Source organism: Caretta caretta, chromosome 1, assembly GCF_965140235.1.
Source record: "Caretta caretta isolate rCarCar2 chromosome 1, rCarCar1.hap1, whole genome shotgun sequence".
NCBI classification, from domain to species: domain Eukaryota; kingdom Metazoa; phylum Chordata; order Testudines; family Cheloniidae; genus Caretta; species Caretta caretta.
The window spans coordinates 221,693,534-221,711,134 of record NC_134206.1 but is presented as its reverse complement, the minus strand read 5'-3'; the positions used below and the strand labels follow the sequence as shown (position 1 = coordinate 221,711,134).

At 47.4% G+C, this 17,601-nt stretch overlaps 2 protein-coding genes and 1 long non-coding RNA gene across 12 annotated transcripts in view; 1 reads left to right on the top strand and 2 right to left on the bottom strand.

Annotated features, from left to right (window-relative positions):
• The window catches only part of LOC125623827 (uncharacterized), a 58,378-nt gene extending 54,901 nt beyond the window's left edge, over window positions 1–3,477 (bottom strand). For all 8 annotated transcript variants that reach the window (XR_012665375.1, XR_012665374.1, XR_012665376.1 and 5 more), the window contains exon 1: window positions 2,557–3,477. This is a non-coding gene — a long non-coding RNA (uncharacterized LOC125623827). The remainder of the gene's footprint in view (window positions 1–2,556) is intronic.
• Window positions 1–17,601, top strand: part of LOC125623844 (CD59A glycoprotein) — a 112,883-nt gene that overhangs the window by 17,586 nt on the left and 77,696 nt on the right. The gene's annotated exons all lie outside the window — the stretch shown is intronic.
• LOC125623821 (potassium voltage-gated channel subfamily A member 6-like) lies at window positions 3,574–9,362 on the bottom strand. The gene has a single exon (XM_048823749.2). It carries the CDS (start codon window positions 8,265–8,267, stop codon window positions 6,720–6,722), a length of 1,548 nt encoding a protein of 515 aa, XP_048679706.1. The 5' UTR covers window positions 8,268–9,362; the 3' UTR covers window positions 3,574–6,719.

Here is a 17,601-nt window from a genome sequence, read left to right as displayed (position 1 = left end):
CCTAATTTCCTGCCCACAAAACACCTGTTGAAGTCAATAGGAGTTTTGCCCAAAACTGATGGCATGATCAGACATTTTGTATGGAAATTCTCCATGTTGGGTTGTGTTCTCAATAATGAATTTGAGAATATAGGCAACGTGATGCCTCAGAGGGGTACTGCCGTCTCAGGAAATGCAAACTGAGCAGAGCAGGAGAGATTGAAGCTAGTGAAAATGGCAATGGGAAAGATTTTAAGGCAATCTGGAGGATCAGGACTGGCCATTATTATTCCATCCTGAAAAAAAAATAAGACCAGGGCACCTGATAACACTGCATTGCCCAGAACAGACCAAATTCTGCCCTCAGTTAAACTATGAGCAGTGATTTCAATGGAAGGACTCAGGGCGTAGCTGAGTTCAGAGTACAACATGGCCCTAAGTTTGACTGGTGTGAGGCACCCCTATGCTGCAGGTGAAGCATTGGAAAGCTGCTCCGTACAAAAAGCACAGCGCATTTGTTCATAGGAAAAGATCCTGGGTCAGATTCTGCTTTCAGTTACACTGGTGTAAATCTGGAGTAATTTCACTAACATTCAGAGGAATTATTCCAAAACTGTATCAGTGTAAGGTGAGTGCAGCATCTGGCCTGGTCTCTGTTTCCTGAAAATGGATGCCATCATGCTAATTGAAAACAGACACATTGAAAAGCATCAAGAGGAGACACTGATGTAGCAATTTTCTTGTAAAATGCCATTTCAGTTCTCTGAGCATGTAAGAGAATAAGCCAAGCTGTACTCTAAGGACCAGATCCTCAGCTGGTGAAAATCAGCATAGCTGCTGTGCTGATTCACACCAGCTGAGGAACTGTATTCTAAATACTTGTGTTTAGAACCCTGCATAAGTTTATGCACAGGAAACAACAGCTAAGCTTAAAGAGATATTGGGCCTGATTCTCCTCTCACACCCAGTTAAATCAGTGAAATTACATCTGTACAAAACTGGGGTGAGAGGAGAATCTTGAAATGCACGTGGGCCATAATAATAAGTGTTTTGTGTATCTCCGGTACTTTTTAGCTGTCTTCACACAGAACTTTATGCCCATTTAACAGATGAGGAAAATGGAGAAAATTGGTGAAGTGACTTGCTCAAGGCCATGCTACAGTTCAGTGGCAGTTGGGGCAAGAACAGAGATCTCCTCTTGCCATCAGTCCTGTTTTCTAACCACTAGAGACCATTGCCTCTGGCTGCTTAAGTAAGCTAAGCTGTTCATGGAAACATGTGTGCCCAAATCTCTCCTCAGAAATCACCCCCCAAAAAGGCACATTTAGCAAAGCTAAATCTATTTCTTCCCCTTCTCTAACTCAGACTAGAGAAGATGTGGACATTCCCTTTAACCTGCAGGAACCAGCCAAATGCTTGTGTCATAGCAATTCTAAACCCACAGTTAACATCATGGTTATTTGTTCACAAAATTGTTTAAAAAAAAAGACTGACCTAAAACATCCAGGCCCTTCTGCCCACCTAACAAACCCCAGTATGGCCTTTGAAACAATCAAAATTCAAAGTACAGCCAAGCCTTACATAACTGTCAAGATGTGTGCCTGGATCACAAAAGCAAGGGCATGACCTTACTGCTGGAACCATTGTACACCTTCCCCATGACCTCTCCCATGTTTGTTATTTTCCTTAGTCATGTCAATTTAATTTAGTGCCTAATCCTTCACAGGGCTGAGCTCCTCCTGGAAATGGCTTCATCTCACATTGACTTTGGCGGTAGATGAGGGTACACAGCACACTCTGGGAGGTGGTCAGTATGTCACAGGATCAGGACCTTAAGCCATGATCCTGCAGACACCTGCTTCCATGCTTAACTTTGACTTCCAGGGGATTTCTCACATGTGTAAAGTCAAACACATACATAAGTGTTTCCTAGATACAGACCTTAGACTGTAAACTCTTAGGAGAAAGGACAGAGATCAGAATCTGATCACAGTTACAGTAGTGTAAACAGTTTCTCTGGATTTACACTGATGTAACTGAGATCAGAAGCTGTTCCACTGTCTTTAACTTGGCTGTAAACTGTCAGGCACATTTCTGGCATTTATTAATAATTCTATTCTTATTCATGCCAATTTAAATCTGGGGAGATTCCACTGAATGCAATGGAATTGCTTCAGATTTACATAAGTGTAACTGAGAAGAGGGCCTGTGGGAAACCGGTGGCTGACACCTGTTGCAAACCACACATTATTTCCCTGATGTAAACAGAGCATTTATATTATAGGTTTGGAGTAGGGGAAACCCTACATTTTAACAAAGAATATTTTTTCCTTGATTAAAAAGATAGGGACAGATTCAGGTGCAAATCAGTGTAGCTGCACTGAAGTTAATGGAGTTATGACAATTTACACCAGCTGAGGATCTGTCCCATAGTTTATTTTTGTAATCTATAATCTCTCTCTCTTCACCTAGGATAAGATTCTCCCAGCAGGCTTCAAATCTTAATTGGAAAATCATTCACTTTAACTGCAGAGAAATCAGGGGTTAATTTCATAGATGGAAAGGGAAAAATCTTACCGACTTCTTCTGCAACAGCAGGTGAGGTAGTTGTCTCTGCACCTTTCCTTTTGGGGAGGACTGTGTTCTGTCCAGCACACTGGAGAGACACCTTCCCCCCTGCCCTGCTTCTTGCTGCACTGAATTTCCTTTGACTCACTCTTCTTTGTTGCCACAGGAATCTTTCTACATTAAACTGATGGGCCCCTGGCAGAAGCTTCCAGTCAATTCACTTTCACCACCACAGCAGGAGCAAATCTTCTCTCCAGCTGTAGACACTCAAAGAGCAGGGCACAGGGGAAAATGCTTGAAAAGCCTGAGTTGCAACACTTTCAATATGAAAGAAATAAAATTTTCATCTCAGGGGGGTGTCTGTGCATTAGCTCCCAAGAATGCAATGTCTTTGGAAGATTACAAAACAATCCTTTGTGCATTTCCAAACTGCTGCAGGACAAAAGGAGGCTAAAAAAAAAATTGTCATTAGAATTCTTCCATCCCTCCTCCAGACACTCTGCCTTGGCTTGATTTTGTACAAAATATCCCTTAGGGAAATAGCCAGGGCTACAGTATTCTCTTCAGCAAAAGGGCTTGGAAAGAATCAATAGTCTCTTCAACAGCAAGATTCTTTTTCTGCTGAGAATTGAAATATTTGTGACTTTTATTTAATTCACGGCTTTAGGTTTCAGGGTTCCTGTCATGGGGCATCCAGTTGATTTCAAATTCACAGGCCTTTTGTCCCTCCAGCCATTGGACTGACAGCCTCAGGATGCCCTTCCATGGCTACCGACCTCTCTGTTTGCAAAGATATACAGACTGAATGTCTTCTGATTTCCTGTATTGTCTGCTTTCAAATGTTGCCTTCAAATATTTGCAACACGCATCAGTCTTGAGCTTGATGTGTTTGGGTGGGGAGCAGACTTCTTTGGCAAGCACAGGGAACCCAACCCCCCCCCCCCATCACCCTTACCCCCACCCCCCACACTATAGCCTTTTCCAAACAGCTGTAATAATGAGATGTTTGTGTCTGGGAACTTGGAATATTTAGCCAGTGTTTTTACTTGTAGCCAAAGTCACAAGGTACAGAGAAACAGTCTGTGAGGTTGTTATGGAAACAAGTCCCTGGAGATTCCTAGTTTCCACAAATGCTTCACAAAGATGTGCTCTGACTTAAGAAGGAAAATAGATAGATAGCAAAACAGCCTCTTATATCCCAAATGAATGCCTAAAGTCAGGAACTTCGGTGTTTTCAAAAATCCCACTCTAAGTGATGTGAGAGCACAAGTTCTATTGAAAGCCAGTGGGATGTGTGCAGCTAAATCACTTGGGCATTTTCTTCTCTCCCACCCATAATTCCTAAATAAAAGTGACCCTCTGCTGAGAAGTGCTGAGCACCCACAATAATTGCAAATGCTCAACAACCCTGAAAAATCAGCCCACGTTCTCTAAAGTGCTTAAAATATTGGATTTTGGATGCCTAACTTTAGGCACCCAAGTTTGCATATTTGGACCCTTGTTTCCTTTTTGCCTCTCAGTTATGGCAAAGGAAATCCATAAAGTCAATTTCAGGTATTTTTCATAGACAGTTTCATCTGCAAGTTCTTCTCAGTGTTGAAAAGTTTGGGTGGCAAACACTGCAGGGAGTTGTTTGCAGCAGACTGCTTTCACTAGCATGTTTCTTTGTTTTGTAGAGATATTTCTATTGACCATAAAACCTACACACACCACAAAAGCCCCATATTTAAGTGGAGAGCATCCCTTAAACAAACAATTCTAGGACACCTGGACCACACCTTCGTGCTGGAGTTAGGTTATGGAGATTGTCCTGCCAGCAATTTGGTCTGAATCTAAATGGTCTTAGAAGACAAGGGTTTCTGCCGATCAATGATGCCGGTGTCAGGACCCAGGGAAGAATGGGCTAAGGAATTTAAGCTTCTGAAGCAGATAACAGTATGTCTTGTCTCTCCTCCTGAACTTTTGTTTAATCTGAGTTTTTTATATCTCAGTTTAGGGAAACTTTTAGCAGCTAGAATACACATACATAAAAACAACCCCAAAAATAGCACAGGCATTGTGCTGAGAGACAGCAGTGCCCTGGATACCTCAAGCGGTGTCTCTCAAAAAGGCCATTCAGCAGAGCTACTGCACACCTGCTGGTACCACAAAGAGTCTGAGCACAAACAGTCTCCGCCATAGAAAAAAAAATCATAATAATTCATTATGTAAAACAGTCTTCCTGAAATACAACCAAACAAAATAGCTTTGTGCTAAACTATCAGCTACCATCAGTTTCAATGGGATTTGATAGTACTCATCACATCTCACAATCAGGCCTAAGGACCTGATCTTGCACCATGGAAATCCACGGTAGTTTTTGCTACTGACTTCAGTAGGAGAAGGATCAAGGCCTAATGCTTTGATCCTCCACTAAGAACTGTGCAGAGAGATCACTACACCCAATACAGAGCCCCTTTGAAGTCAGTGGGACTCAGGGTGAGCACAAAAGTGTTGAGGTTTGCCCACACAGTTCTCAGTGCAGGATCAGGGCTTAAATGAGGAAAGACCATGATAAAGTCTGTCGAGGCTTAACCACCAATTTCCCTTTCCTCCCCACTTGCTCTCCAACAAGGAAAGGTGTTGAGCAATTTTTTTTAAAAATCAGAAAAAAGGCAGTTATTTTAACTAGTGAGATGATCTGAGATACAGTAGCTGCACCTTGAGATGTAAAATGTGCTCACTGATAAGCATAATGCTTCAGACCAGCGTGTGCCTTTTGCACTGCTGACAAATGGTGCTCTCATAAGAACCTGGAGTATGTGAACGATCTTGGTGCACCTTCCATCTAAACTTACATTTTGGGTATTTCTTGTTAAGACAGCAGCATCTTTCCAAGATTAGGCCTTTAGGTCTTGGTCCTCATTCAAAAGATCCCAGTTATGCCTTTAGGGTTTATCTAGATAGATTAGGGATATTTGCACTGGTGGCAATGCATACCCCTAATGACACAGCTATACCGGTGTGACTGACCCCGGTGGGTTGGTCATACCAATGTAAGCCCCATTTTGCACTGATGCAGTGTCTACAGCAGGGGTCTGCAGCAGTGTAACTACACCATTGCAAATTTCCCTGATCTATACAAGCCCTTAAATTCAGAACTACACACCCCAGTGAAGTCAACGGCTCCCATGGTTCTAAGTACAGAACTGGATACTTGTAGCATAAAGTACATTTCATTAAAACACTTATGTGGTACGTGTCGGAAGACAAAGGAATTAGCCCAAACGTGCCTTGCATAGGAAGTCACTTACAGGCACAAAGATGGTGTTGCTATGATAAATGCTAATTAACACTAGGGCACCGATGGAAACAAAGGTGAAATTTGTTCAAAACACAAAGAATAAGAAAATAATTACGATAAATTTTAAAAAAACAACAACTGTTTCTGCCATGCCACAGATGGCGAATATTGGTCACAACTTCTATCGTTGCAATTAGTTGACAATTAAAGTGCTTTTAGATCTGAAAATCTTATAACAAACAGGCCCTTACATGTGTACTGCAGTGCAAACCCAGGGGAAAGTGTCAGAGGTAGGGCACTCGTTGACTTTCCCTACATCTGCAGAACACAATGCAATGCTGGATCCAACATTTCCATTCTCCCAAGGCAACAGCAAGGCAGGCATGACTGATCCCCCAACCAAGGTCACTGCATCAGCACAGGAATTCACCGCCACAGCTTGAGACAGCTGTTAGTAGCCCATTTGATCTATTCCCTGCCTGATCTTTTAGCAACAAACGTGGTCTGGGCTTTTCTTTTGTTGATGTACTAGAATAATTAGTCTTCAGAGCTACAACTGGAATAAAGCTCCGCCCCATACCAAAAATAAAATGGAAGGGGAAGGGGACAACAAGTGGGCTCCCTTGATCTATAGGGTAAAGCAAAAGAATATCCAATTGCACAAGCTAATGAGACATAGCAATCAAGGACAGGAGTGTCCAAATCACAAGCAATTTGTTTTCGGCATCACAATTCGCAGTCTGGTGTTTTGTCTTGAACATATGCAGCTACTACTGGGAGAGAGAATGTGCAGCAGCTTGGGATCCAGCTTTGGGATCCAGGAGAATGGGGCGAGGGTAGAAGAACTGTAAAAGTCCAGTCTTATTCCACACCCTGTTAGAGAAGCTGATCACACTTCTGTCAGCATTTTCCTCCCTCTGTAGCCCTGGTTGCTGGTTGGAATGAAGTTGGGATATTTCATAGATTCTAAATCTTCTGCCTCCAGAAATTCTAATTTACTGAGGGACTGATTACTGTCCCTCTTTTTAGGTGCCGAGAAAGGAGATTGCTGCTGGCCACAGGTGACATGGGTGTACTGACACTGGTCCTCCTGCTCAGTTTCTCGGTGGTAGAAGTAATTGAAGTTGGACACGATGACAGGTACGGGCAGGGCTATGGTCAGCACACCAGCAATGGCGCACAAGGAGCCCACGATCTTGCCCCCGATTGTCATAGGGTACATGTCCCCATAGCCCACAGTGGTCATGGTCACTACTGCCCACCAGAAAGCATCGGGGATACTGGTGAACAAAGATTCTGGGTCATCAGTCTCAGCAAAATACACAGCGCTAGAGAAGAGGATCACACCGATGAAAAGGAAAAAGATGAGGAGACCAAGCTCCCTCATGCTCGCCTGGAGGGTTTTCCCCAGGATCTGCAGCCCCTTGGAGTGTCTGGAGAGCTTGAAGATCCTGAAGACCCTGACCAGGCGGATGACCCTGAGGATGGCTAGGGACATGGCTTGCTGCTGGCCCCCGTTGTTGTTAATGTTGTTCCTAGGCTGCTGTTTTTGCTGCTGCTCCTGAGCCAGCTCGGTGCCCAGGGTGATGAAGTAGGGGATGATGGCCACGATGTCGATGATGTTCATGATGTTCCTGGAGAACTCGGGCTTGCTGGGGCAGGCGAAGAAGCGCACCAGCAGCTCGAAGGAGAACCAGATGATGCACAGGGTCTCGATGAGGAAGAAGGGGTCAGTGAAGAAGGGGCTTGCCCTGGGAGAGGGGTGCATCGGGGACGGGGTGCCATTTGGCTGCTCAGGAAGCAAGAACTGCCCGTCCTCCCGGTGCGCGCCCTCCGCAAAGCCCGGCGGTGCGCCCTTGCTCTCCTGGCGGAACTCGGGCAGGGTCTCCAGGCAGAAGATGACTATGGAGATGAGGATCACCAGCACCGAGACGATGGCGATGCCCCGGGCCGGCCCAGAGCTCTCCGGGTACTCGAAAAGGAGCCACACCTGGCGCTGGAAATGCTGCTGAGGCAGGGGCTTCTCCTCCTCCTGGATGAAGCCCTCGTCCTCCCGGAAGGTCTCGATGGCCTCCTCGCCCAGCTGGTAGAAGCGGATCTCCTCCATGAAGACGTCCAGGGGCACATGGACCGGCCTGCGGAGCCGGCCCCCGGACTGGTAGTAATAGAGGATGGCGTCGAAGCTGGGCCGGTTCCGATCGAAGAAGTACTCGTTGCGCAGCGGGTCGAAGAAGCGCACCCGGCGGCTCGGGTCCCCCAGCAGCGTGTCCGGGAAGAGCGACAGGGTCCGCAGCTGGGTCTCGAACCGCAGTCCGGAGATGTTGATCACCAGGCGCTCGCTGCTGCAGCAGCTGCCGCTCCGCTCCTCCCCGGCCGCCTCCGCCTCTCCGCAGCCGCCCCCGACCCCTGCGAGAGACAGGGGCTCCTCCGCCCTCATGCCCGCTGCTCTGCCCAGCGCAAGCTGCGCGCTCCCTCCACCCGCTGCTGCTGCCTGGGGTCTGGGTCCGTCTGTCCTCCCTTCCCCCCCCCCCCCCGACTGGGGTCTGGGTCCGTCTGTCCCTCTACCCGCTGCTGCTGGGGTCTGGGTCCGTCTGTCCTCCCTTCCCCCCCCCCGACTGGGGTCTGGGTCCGTCTGTCCCTCTACCCGCTGCTGCTGGGGTCTGGGTCCGTCTGTCCTCCCTTCCCCCCCCCCCCCCCCCCCGACTGGGGTCTGGGTCCGTCTGTCCCTCTACCCGCTGCTGCTGGGGTCTGGGTCCGTCTGTCCTCCCTTCCCCCCCCCGACTGGGGTCTGGGTCCGTCTGTCCCTCTACCCGCTGCTGCTGGGGTCTGGGTCCGTCTGTCCTCCCTTCCCCAGCCGGGGGCTGGAGCTAGCGGTCTGTCCGGCTGTCCCCGTTTCACCTCCCGGAGGCCGGCTCGCTGGCTGTCCTTCCCTCTCCTTCAGGAGCCGGGGTGTGTCTGTCGCTCCCGCTTGCCAGTTTCTCTCTTCTCCGGGGCGGGGGATCTAGGTCTGTCTGTCCCTCGCGCCTCTCGGGGGACCGGGGCCGCTCAGTCTGTCCTTCCAGCCCGGCTCCGCCTCCCCTCTGCCTGTTGCTCCTTCCGCGCACCGGCTCAGCCTCTGGCGGTGCCTGGCTCTCGCTCTCTCGCTGCGGCGCGGGCTGCGCCCCGCTTCTCCTCGCCGGGCATCGGCTGGGTGTCTGGGCGCCTGCCCCTCGCCTGGCCTCTCGCTGGTGCCGCAGCTCCTCGAGCTCCGTCCTCTACTCCCTACACGCACAGCTAGGCGTGGAGCGGTGACTGGTGCCTGCCTCCGCCTTACTCCCCATACCCCCCTCCCACCCAGCCGGAGGATGCAGCAACAGTAAACTCCCGGGGGCGGGGGTGGGGAAATCTGTGTCCGCACTACCCTCCCCACCAGCGGCCCTACGAGCTCCCAGGGGGAAGGGGTAGTTCGCTACAGCCCTCCCATCCCAACGGATGGATGCATGACCTTCCCCCACGCGAATTGCTTTGCAGCCAGATGCTTCCAACTCAGGGGCTTGCTCTGGAGCTAGCAACTCCCCCTACTCGCAATGAAACAGTTTTGTTAACCTAAGCCCTGGCGAACGACAGAAAACAAGGCAGCATGATCCAGTGTTCAGGGCTGGGAAACGCGGCTCCAGGAGACCTGGAGCGTGCTCCCTTTTTTTGCTCATGACTATCTGACCTTGAGGAAGTCACAGGCTGGTTTTAAACAGCCTCCAGAGCCTCACTTTATATGTATGATCTGATCACATATATTAAAAAGAACAAAAATGTGTTACCCTTTAGGAAAGCGGCTTTGTGAATGGAAATTACTTGGGTAATCTAGAGGGAAATCAGGAGACCTGAGCTCAGTCAGGGTAACCCAGTGAAATGTTGTGTCCTGTGTAATACAAGAGAGCACACTAGGTGATCTAACACTAACAGTCTTTTTCTGGTCTTAACATCTCTTACCAGCTCCTGCTATCACTTAATCTCACTGTGGCTCAGTTTCTCTGTCTGTAAAAGGGGCTAATGCTCCTTCCCCTCCTTGCAATGAACCATTTGGTCATTTGATGAAGAGTACTTTACCAGTGCTACCTATTATTATCTAGGCTTTTATCGTTGTAGCATCTGATGCCTTTGTTGGCTTCCAGCCACCTCCTCAGCCCACACCATCCCTAAACAGCATACAGTGTAGAAGCAAAGCATTCCTTGACCTCTCTCCCTTTCCAGTCTAGTTACCTGGCAAAATTCTTTTTTGTTAACGCCTGGAACATTTCTGACCAGTTGTTTGCTGCTCTTCCTGGTTCTAGAGTAACAGCCGTGTTAGTCTGTATTCACAAAAAGAAAATGAGTACTTGGGGCACCTTAGAGACTAACCAAGAAGCAAGCTGTAGCTCAGGAAAGCTTATGCTCAAATAAATTTGTTAGTCTTTAAGGTGCCACAAGTCCTCCTTTTCTTCTTCCTGTTTCTGTCTTCAGAAAGGAGATGAGAATCAACTATTAAATTATTTTAACTTTCCGTAGTTTTTTCCCCTCCTCTTGTTTTCTGTGCACCAGGGGCTGCGGTTCCTGTTTACATCATGCATAATTAGGCAATTTATGCATCACATGACCCCCAAAAAATAGATCCTTTTAAAAAAAATCATTTATCTTGTGATGGTAAAAAGCAATTTACTATGATTCATTTTTCAAATCTTACGATGAATTATTCATTCATATGGTTACTTGAATCATTATTATGATTTATTCATTCATGTCATTACCCATTCAGGATTTTTTTTAAAAATTCTTTTGGGAAGGATAGGCAGGCTCCTGCAGTTTGCAACTGGATACACAGCCGTTCACCTCTAAGGCTGGTAGGTTGACTCAGACTCAGGTCAGTAGGGATCAAAAGTCACTAGTATAGGACAGGGGTTCAACAGTCTGTGTGGAATGGACTAATGGAGCGCAGTACAGTTCTAGTGGACGGGTATCTCACTCACCCTTGAGACAATTCGGTAGTCTCAAAAGGGGCCCTGATTCTTAATCAGTCCACTCCTATGCTTGACACAAGAATGGTTGGAGAAAGGGAGTGAAACTGGCTTTGAACACCCCCTGTTTTGAGGCAAGCTTGGCCCTGGCCTCAATTAGAGCAGCATTCAGCTTGCTCTAACTTAAGCTCTACCTTCCCTGGCCTTCTGTGGTCTTGGGCAAAGGGAGAATAGCCAGCATACTACTCTAGCAATTCTCCCTCCCTCCCAGTTCCAACCCCCAGCTCACACCTGACTGCTCCCTTTCACTGGAGGCTAGAAGTGGGACTGTGCCATTGAGGGAGCACTCTTCCATGGGAGTATTTTGAGGAGGCTTCTTCACTATGAGAGTGGCATAAAGGGATATTAGGTAAAAGGAGAACTGGCCCTAGTCTAAATAATGAAGATAGAGACTGAAATATAGTTCTACAACTCCACTTTCCTCTTCTCATCCTTCCTGGGTTGTTTTCTTTCCTCCTGCTTTCCCTTTCTGTTTTAGGATTGGCCTCTGTGCCCATATTAAGGTACCTCTTCCAGCTGCTGAGCAGCCCTCTCCTCTGGCCCCTAGTGGCTTCTTCTCTAAACTGCAGATAGCTGTCTCCCAATATAGCAAGTCCCCCACACCCCTGCAACTGCTTCTGGAGCTGGGCTCATCTTAGCAAGGGCTGGAGATGGCAGCTGGCTGCCTAAAGCTGAGAGAAGTTGGCAGGGGACAGAAGAGGGAGCTACTGAGCAGCCAGGAAAACAGCTGTTTAGTTTTTTAAAAGGCTACACAGATCCTTAGGCAGGACTACAAGCTCTCAGAAGTGCCCCCTGCCAAACCAGGGCTGCTGGCAACTATGCATGCACACATGGGGTGAATTTCACCCTAAGTTGCAGGTGCTTTGCCTAACAGTCAGTGGCTACAGCTCCTTGCCCTATGATCTTTTGTAATCCTGCCCTGCATCAGATGACTGGAACCAGGTAATGAAAAGACAAATCCTACCAGCACTCATGTCTGCCATATCTTTAATGCACTGTGCACCAACTATAAGCCCTGCTTCAAGTCTTAATGCAGGGTTTAAGTGCATACAGACTTTAGCTTTTATTCTGCATCAAGGTGAAATTCACCCACAAGGAGCCAAAATATTTCACATGTAAAATTAATCCAGATGGCCTAAAAGCAGTAACAGCCACCAAAAAGTTTGCTAGCTGGGAAAATGGCCAGGTTAGAAAAGGGTCAGTCTCTTCTATTTACACACAGAACTCAGTTACAGCCAACTTGACCCCTCCCATCTGTGGATTTATGACTGCTGGGAATTTGGGAGTGCTAAACTGAGATGGGAAGCAAAAATTAGCTCATGCTTTCAGCTGTAACATCAGTTCCCCACCCCACCCCCAAAAAACAGCTACAGGATCCAGCCTGGACCACTAGTAAACAGCCTCCAGTCACCAGAGCACCAGCCTGAAGTGGCACTAAAAACTAGTGGCCAGATTTCCCATTTTCTTTTTACTCCTGGGCAAAGTGGGTGTAATATACAACCATTCTGACCTGCCTTTTCCACACACCTAAATAACCATACACAATGTAGACAGTGAAGAATTAGCCCTTGGTTCCAATTCTGGTTCTGTCTGGAGCTCTCTGAATTGGGGTGCATGTGTAAATCATATATAAAATTCTCAATCAGTGCAGCTCCACCAGTGCTAGAAACAGTGGATGGTATAAGGTAAAAATAGACCACAGGTATTTGATGACCCTATATAAAGATGCTTGCACCTTGTCCACATTACAGCTTCCACCATTGCTACCACTGATGGAGCTGTATCAGAAAATTTACAGGTCAAAATTTTCCTAATACAGAAATGCCCTGAGTGGTCACTAAACTGAAAATCTCTGTCCAAATTCCCCTTTGAGATGCTGACAGAGTCCATGGCTCCATCTAATACAAGTTGCCCTCAGAAAATTGTGAAGCTTTCATATACCAAAGTTTCAACATTTTCACTGTGAACTAAACGCTATGGCTCCAGCCCAGTACCCTACAATGGCCCCCAAAGCCAAGAGTTTCAAATGTGACTAGTGACTTTAGATGCCCAACTTGAAACGTCTGGTCCAACCCACACAGCTGGTCATACCCTGAACCATATCTTCTGCCTAGTATCAAGATAGAGGAATTACAACCAGCCACTGTTTTGGACAGGCTATTACCTCATTAAAGCAGTGTGAAACCTCAGGCAACAAAATCAATTATCCCGATTTGACCATGAAGGCTCATGGATATTAACTCTAAAGCCTGCTAAAGGACAACAGCACCCCACTCACAGGATAAGGAGTTGAGGCCCTACAGTGGCCTGGGCCATGGACATGCTGGCCCCCAAACAACCCCTTCCTTCCCCTTGCCCACACAGATCTTCTCAGGTTTTTGATGCTGGATGAAGAGAGATGGGATGGAAATTTGAGTAGGGTGACCAAAAATTTCCCTATGCTGACTATGGGACACTTGGTAAAATTACTTGTATTCAAGCAAGTTCAACAGCAATCAGAACTATGCAGTACAGATGTTCAAATTAACATCAAGTTGACTGACCCCTCTCAAAAAGAAATAGGGCATAGTTGGATTCTTTTAATTTACCTTCTTATCTTTAAGGCTTTAGGGTTCACACAGGGAGGGGTGACACACCCACCCACCCTACCTGCCCCCCAGATCTAGGGAGAGGTCACGCACACACCTGTACTCCTGTCTCACAGAGGAGGGCGACCAACCAACCTGACTCACCCTGCCTGGTACTCTCTGCCCAGCATGCCTGGCTGGGCCCCTGGGACAGACTCCCCTCTTTTGGTACCTGGCACTGTGTCTTCCTGAGGCAACACATAGGGGGTACATAGGGTCACATGCTCCCACCCCTCAGATTCCAGATTTCTGCCAGGGTTCACATCAGAATGTGGCCAGCAGCAGCCTTTCAGCACTGTGTGGGAAGGAAGGGACAGGAGCTGCTTCCAGCCACAGGGGAGAAGGAGTGGGGAAGGGGTGACCTGACCCCTATCTTTGCAGAGCTCATCTCTTTGTCCCCTTTCACCATGCAGGCAGCTTGCCCATTCCTGCCTGCACAGTGTTGAAAAACAGCTAGTACTTCCAGGCTGCTGCTGGCCACCAACATAACCTAGCTGCCTCCTGTCTCTTACAGCATGGGCAGGAAGGGGTTAAGCCCTAAGGATGCATTATGCACCAGGGCCCAGGGTATCTGACTCCAGGGGTGTCATAAACATACAGCTAAGAGTAGCATAAAATCCCTCCTTTACCTGTAAAGGGTTAAGAAGCTCAGATAACCTGGTTGGCACCTGACCAAAAGGACCAATAAGGGGAGAAGATACTTTCAAATCTGTGGGGGGAAGGGTTTTGCTTTGGCTTTGTGTGTGTTTTCTCTTGGGGGACAAACAAGTAATCTAGCTTCTACTGAATGATCATCTAAACTTACAGAAGTAGTAAGTAACAGCAAGGTAATGTGTTAGAGTATCTTTTGCTTTGGCTTGTGAATTTTCCCTGTGCTAAGAGGGAGGTTTATCCCTGTTTTTTGTAACTTTAAAGTTTTGCCTAGAGGGAATACTCTGTGTTGAATTTGATTACCCTGTAAAATTACCTTCCATCCTGATTTTACAGAGGTGCTTTTTGAATTTTATAATAAAATTGTTGTTAAGAACCTGATTGGTTTTTAGGACCCTAAAAACCCAAGGGGCTGTTTTCTGCTCACCTTGTTTACTTATCTGGTTGGTAGATTATTCTCAAGCCTCCTCAGGAAAGGGGGTGAAGGGCTTGGGGGGATATTTTAGGGAAACAGGAACTCCAAGTGGTCCTTTTCCTGAATTTTTGTTTAACTCACTTGGCGGTGGCAACAGTACCTATCCAAGGACAAGGAAGGATTTGTGCCTTGGGGAAGTTTTTAATCTAAGCTGGTAAAAATAAGCTTAGGGGGTCTTTCATGCGAGTCCCCACATCTGTATCCTAGAGTTCAGAGTGGGGAAGGAACCCTGACAAGAGGCTTCAGCGAACACTGTGAGAACACTGGCACAGCAGGGGAGGGTGCCTAGGGGACAGAGCAGCCCCATGTTTCCTTGGCAAAGGACCCAGGCCGGAGGGTGGAGAGTGTGGGTGGGGATGAGTGAAGAACTGCTGTGGAGCCTGCAGGTTTGGGGTGCAAACAGGCTGAAAATCGCTTTCCTCCCCCGCCACTCTAGAGCTTAACTAAGAGGTGGATAGGCTTCCTCATGCCAGCACTGTGCAGGGCTTTGGCACATGCAGGGCTTGGCTACTCCTGGCCAGGGCCCCGGGCCAGAGGGCCTTGGACTTTCCTGGGGCGCGGGCCCAGTCAGGGGCAGTGGGGAAAGGAAGAAGCCTGCCAGACAGCTGTTGGTGAGCTGAGCGCTCCAACCAGGGGCTGGTTTTCCACACAGTGCTGGGAGCGGGATGTGCCTCGCTGGAGGGAATACGGAGGAGCAGCGGGGCTCGGGGTGGGGGCAAAGCAGGGAGAGGACAGCAAGAGGGGGAGCACATAAAGGGCCGATGGGTGGGCAGCAGAGGTGACATGTAACCGGCCGCTGCCTGGTGTCTGCCCGTATACACTGGCCTCTGCAGCTCGCAATGCTCAGCAAGTGCCAGCCAGAAACAGGGCAGGGGGCGGGGCTCTGATCAAGAACCAGCACACAGTGGGGGCTGTGCTGATGGATCACAGGAGGAGCACTGGCCCTGGCCCTGCATCTTTGTCCCACCACCAGCTTTGCACATCCACCCCCATTCTTACCCACTGGACGCCCCCACCCCCAAATCACTGCTGGTGGGCAGCCAGCAGCAGGATCCGCCAGTACTGATGGGTGTGAAGACAGAAAATACGGGACAATTTGCCTGTTTTCATGAAAAAGTCAAGACACCTGCAGGTCAAATACAGGACTGTACCTTTAAAAATGGGATGTCTGGTGGGTGGAATACTGAACAAGTGGACAGAGATCTCCAAAGTTACTTTGTGTAACCCTGAAATTACTTATGGAAAAGTAGCAGATCACTACACCTCTGCTATCATTTTGGACTTAAAATACAATCTTTATCTCACCTGTTAATGTATCTGCTTTAACCTCTCAATAAATCATTTTTTTCCTTAGCTAATAAAGCTTTAGTTAGTTTACTAGAGAAACTGGCTGCCAGCATTGTCTTTGGTGTGAGATTGAGAGTATCCATTGACCTGGGGTAAGTGACTGACCCTCTGGGGTTGGGAGTAGCCTAATGTAATGTGATATTTGGCATAAGGGATCATTAATACAAAGTCCAGTTTGTCTGGATGGCAAGGTAAGCTGGAGAGCCTAAGGGGACTGCCTGTGACTCCATGGTAAGACTAACAGTGATCCAGGAGTTCATATTTGTTATTGGCTTAGTGAAATCTAATTATAGATTATACCACCAAGTTGAGGTGTCTGCCCTGCTTTCTGATGGTCTGACCTGAAATTGGTACTCACAGTTGTGAGCCACTCTAGACAGCATGACAACTATACTGGCCAAGAGACCCTTCCTATCAGCCTCCACTCAGACTGCCAAATCCCACCCTGAGGAACTATCCAGAGTGATAAATGCTTAATCGATCTTAAAAGCCCACAACTTGCATCAGAGCCAAGTGTGTCTACCACTGTGAAGAACTATTATCCTACTTGGCTGAAGAGACCATGCACATTCAGGGAGCCTTCTCAAACAGGATGGATCTGCTTCATCTGCACTCACCAACTGACAGCTCACTTGCATTCCATGAGCTGAATACATTCACTCATCAAGAAGTTCTGGACACCCTAGAGGAATCCTGATCCAAGATTTGTGAATCCAACCAATGCCCTTAATGGCTGTGAAAGAGTCACTCCTGACCAAAATAGCAAACACCTTATTCAGAGAAGGAATCTTCCTTCCTCCTCCAAACATGCAATAGTCCTGACCTACATTGAACAAACCCACCCTAGATACTTCAGTCCTAGCCAATTATTGCCAAGTGTCAAACCTATCATTCCTGAGCAAGCTCATAGAGAAGCTAGCCAAAAGCTGACTACAAGCTCATCTAACTGAAGCAACTGTCCTAGACCCAGAACAATCTGGATTTAGGCTAGGACATGGAATGTTGGCACTTTAGTGGCACTGATGGATGATCATCTCCTGTCAATGGATAGAGGGCAGACATCCATTCTCAGCCTGCAGTATTTGGATACTGTTGAACATGAGGTTTTGCTGTCTCATTGGAGAGAGTTGGCAGGGGTCCAGGGTAATGTGCTAAAACTATACATAGTGACTGGGTAATACATATCACCTCAGGATGGGATGCAGAGATAAAATTTCTAGACACCATTAATGACTGATTCTTGTACCAGCTAGTCCTGGAACCCACAAGGGGAGAGACAATTCTTGACTTAGTCCTAAGTGGCACACAGGCTGTGGTCCAAGAGGTGACTATAGCTGAACCACTCAGTAACAACCATAATGCAATTAAATTTAACATTCTTCGGGGGAGGGAATATACCAAAGATGCCCTCAACAGTAGCATTTAACTTCAAAAATGAAAGCTACACAAAAATGAGGAAGCTAGTTAAATGGAAGTTAAAGGAACAGTCTCAAGAATGAAATGCCTGCAAGGTACAGGAAAAGTTTTTTAAAACTAGTGCAACAGAGGCTCAAATTAAATGTATATCCCAATTTTTAAAAAAAAAAAATTTGTAAGAGGACCAAAACGCCACCATGGCTAAACAGAATAAAATAGGCATCT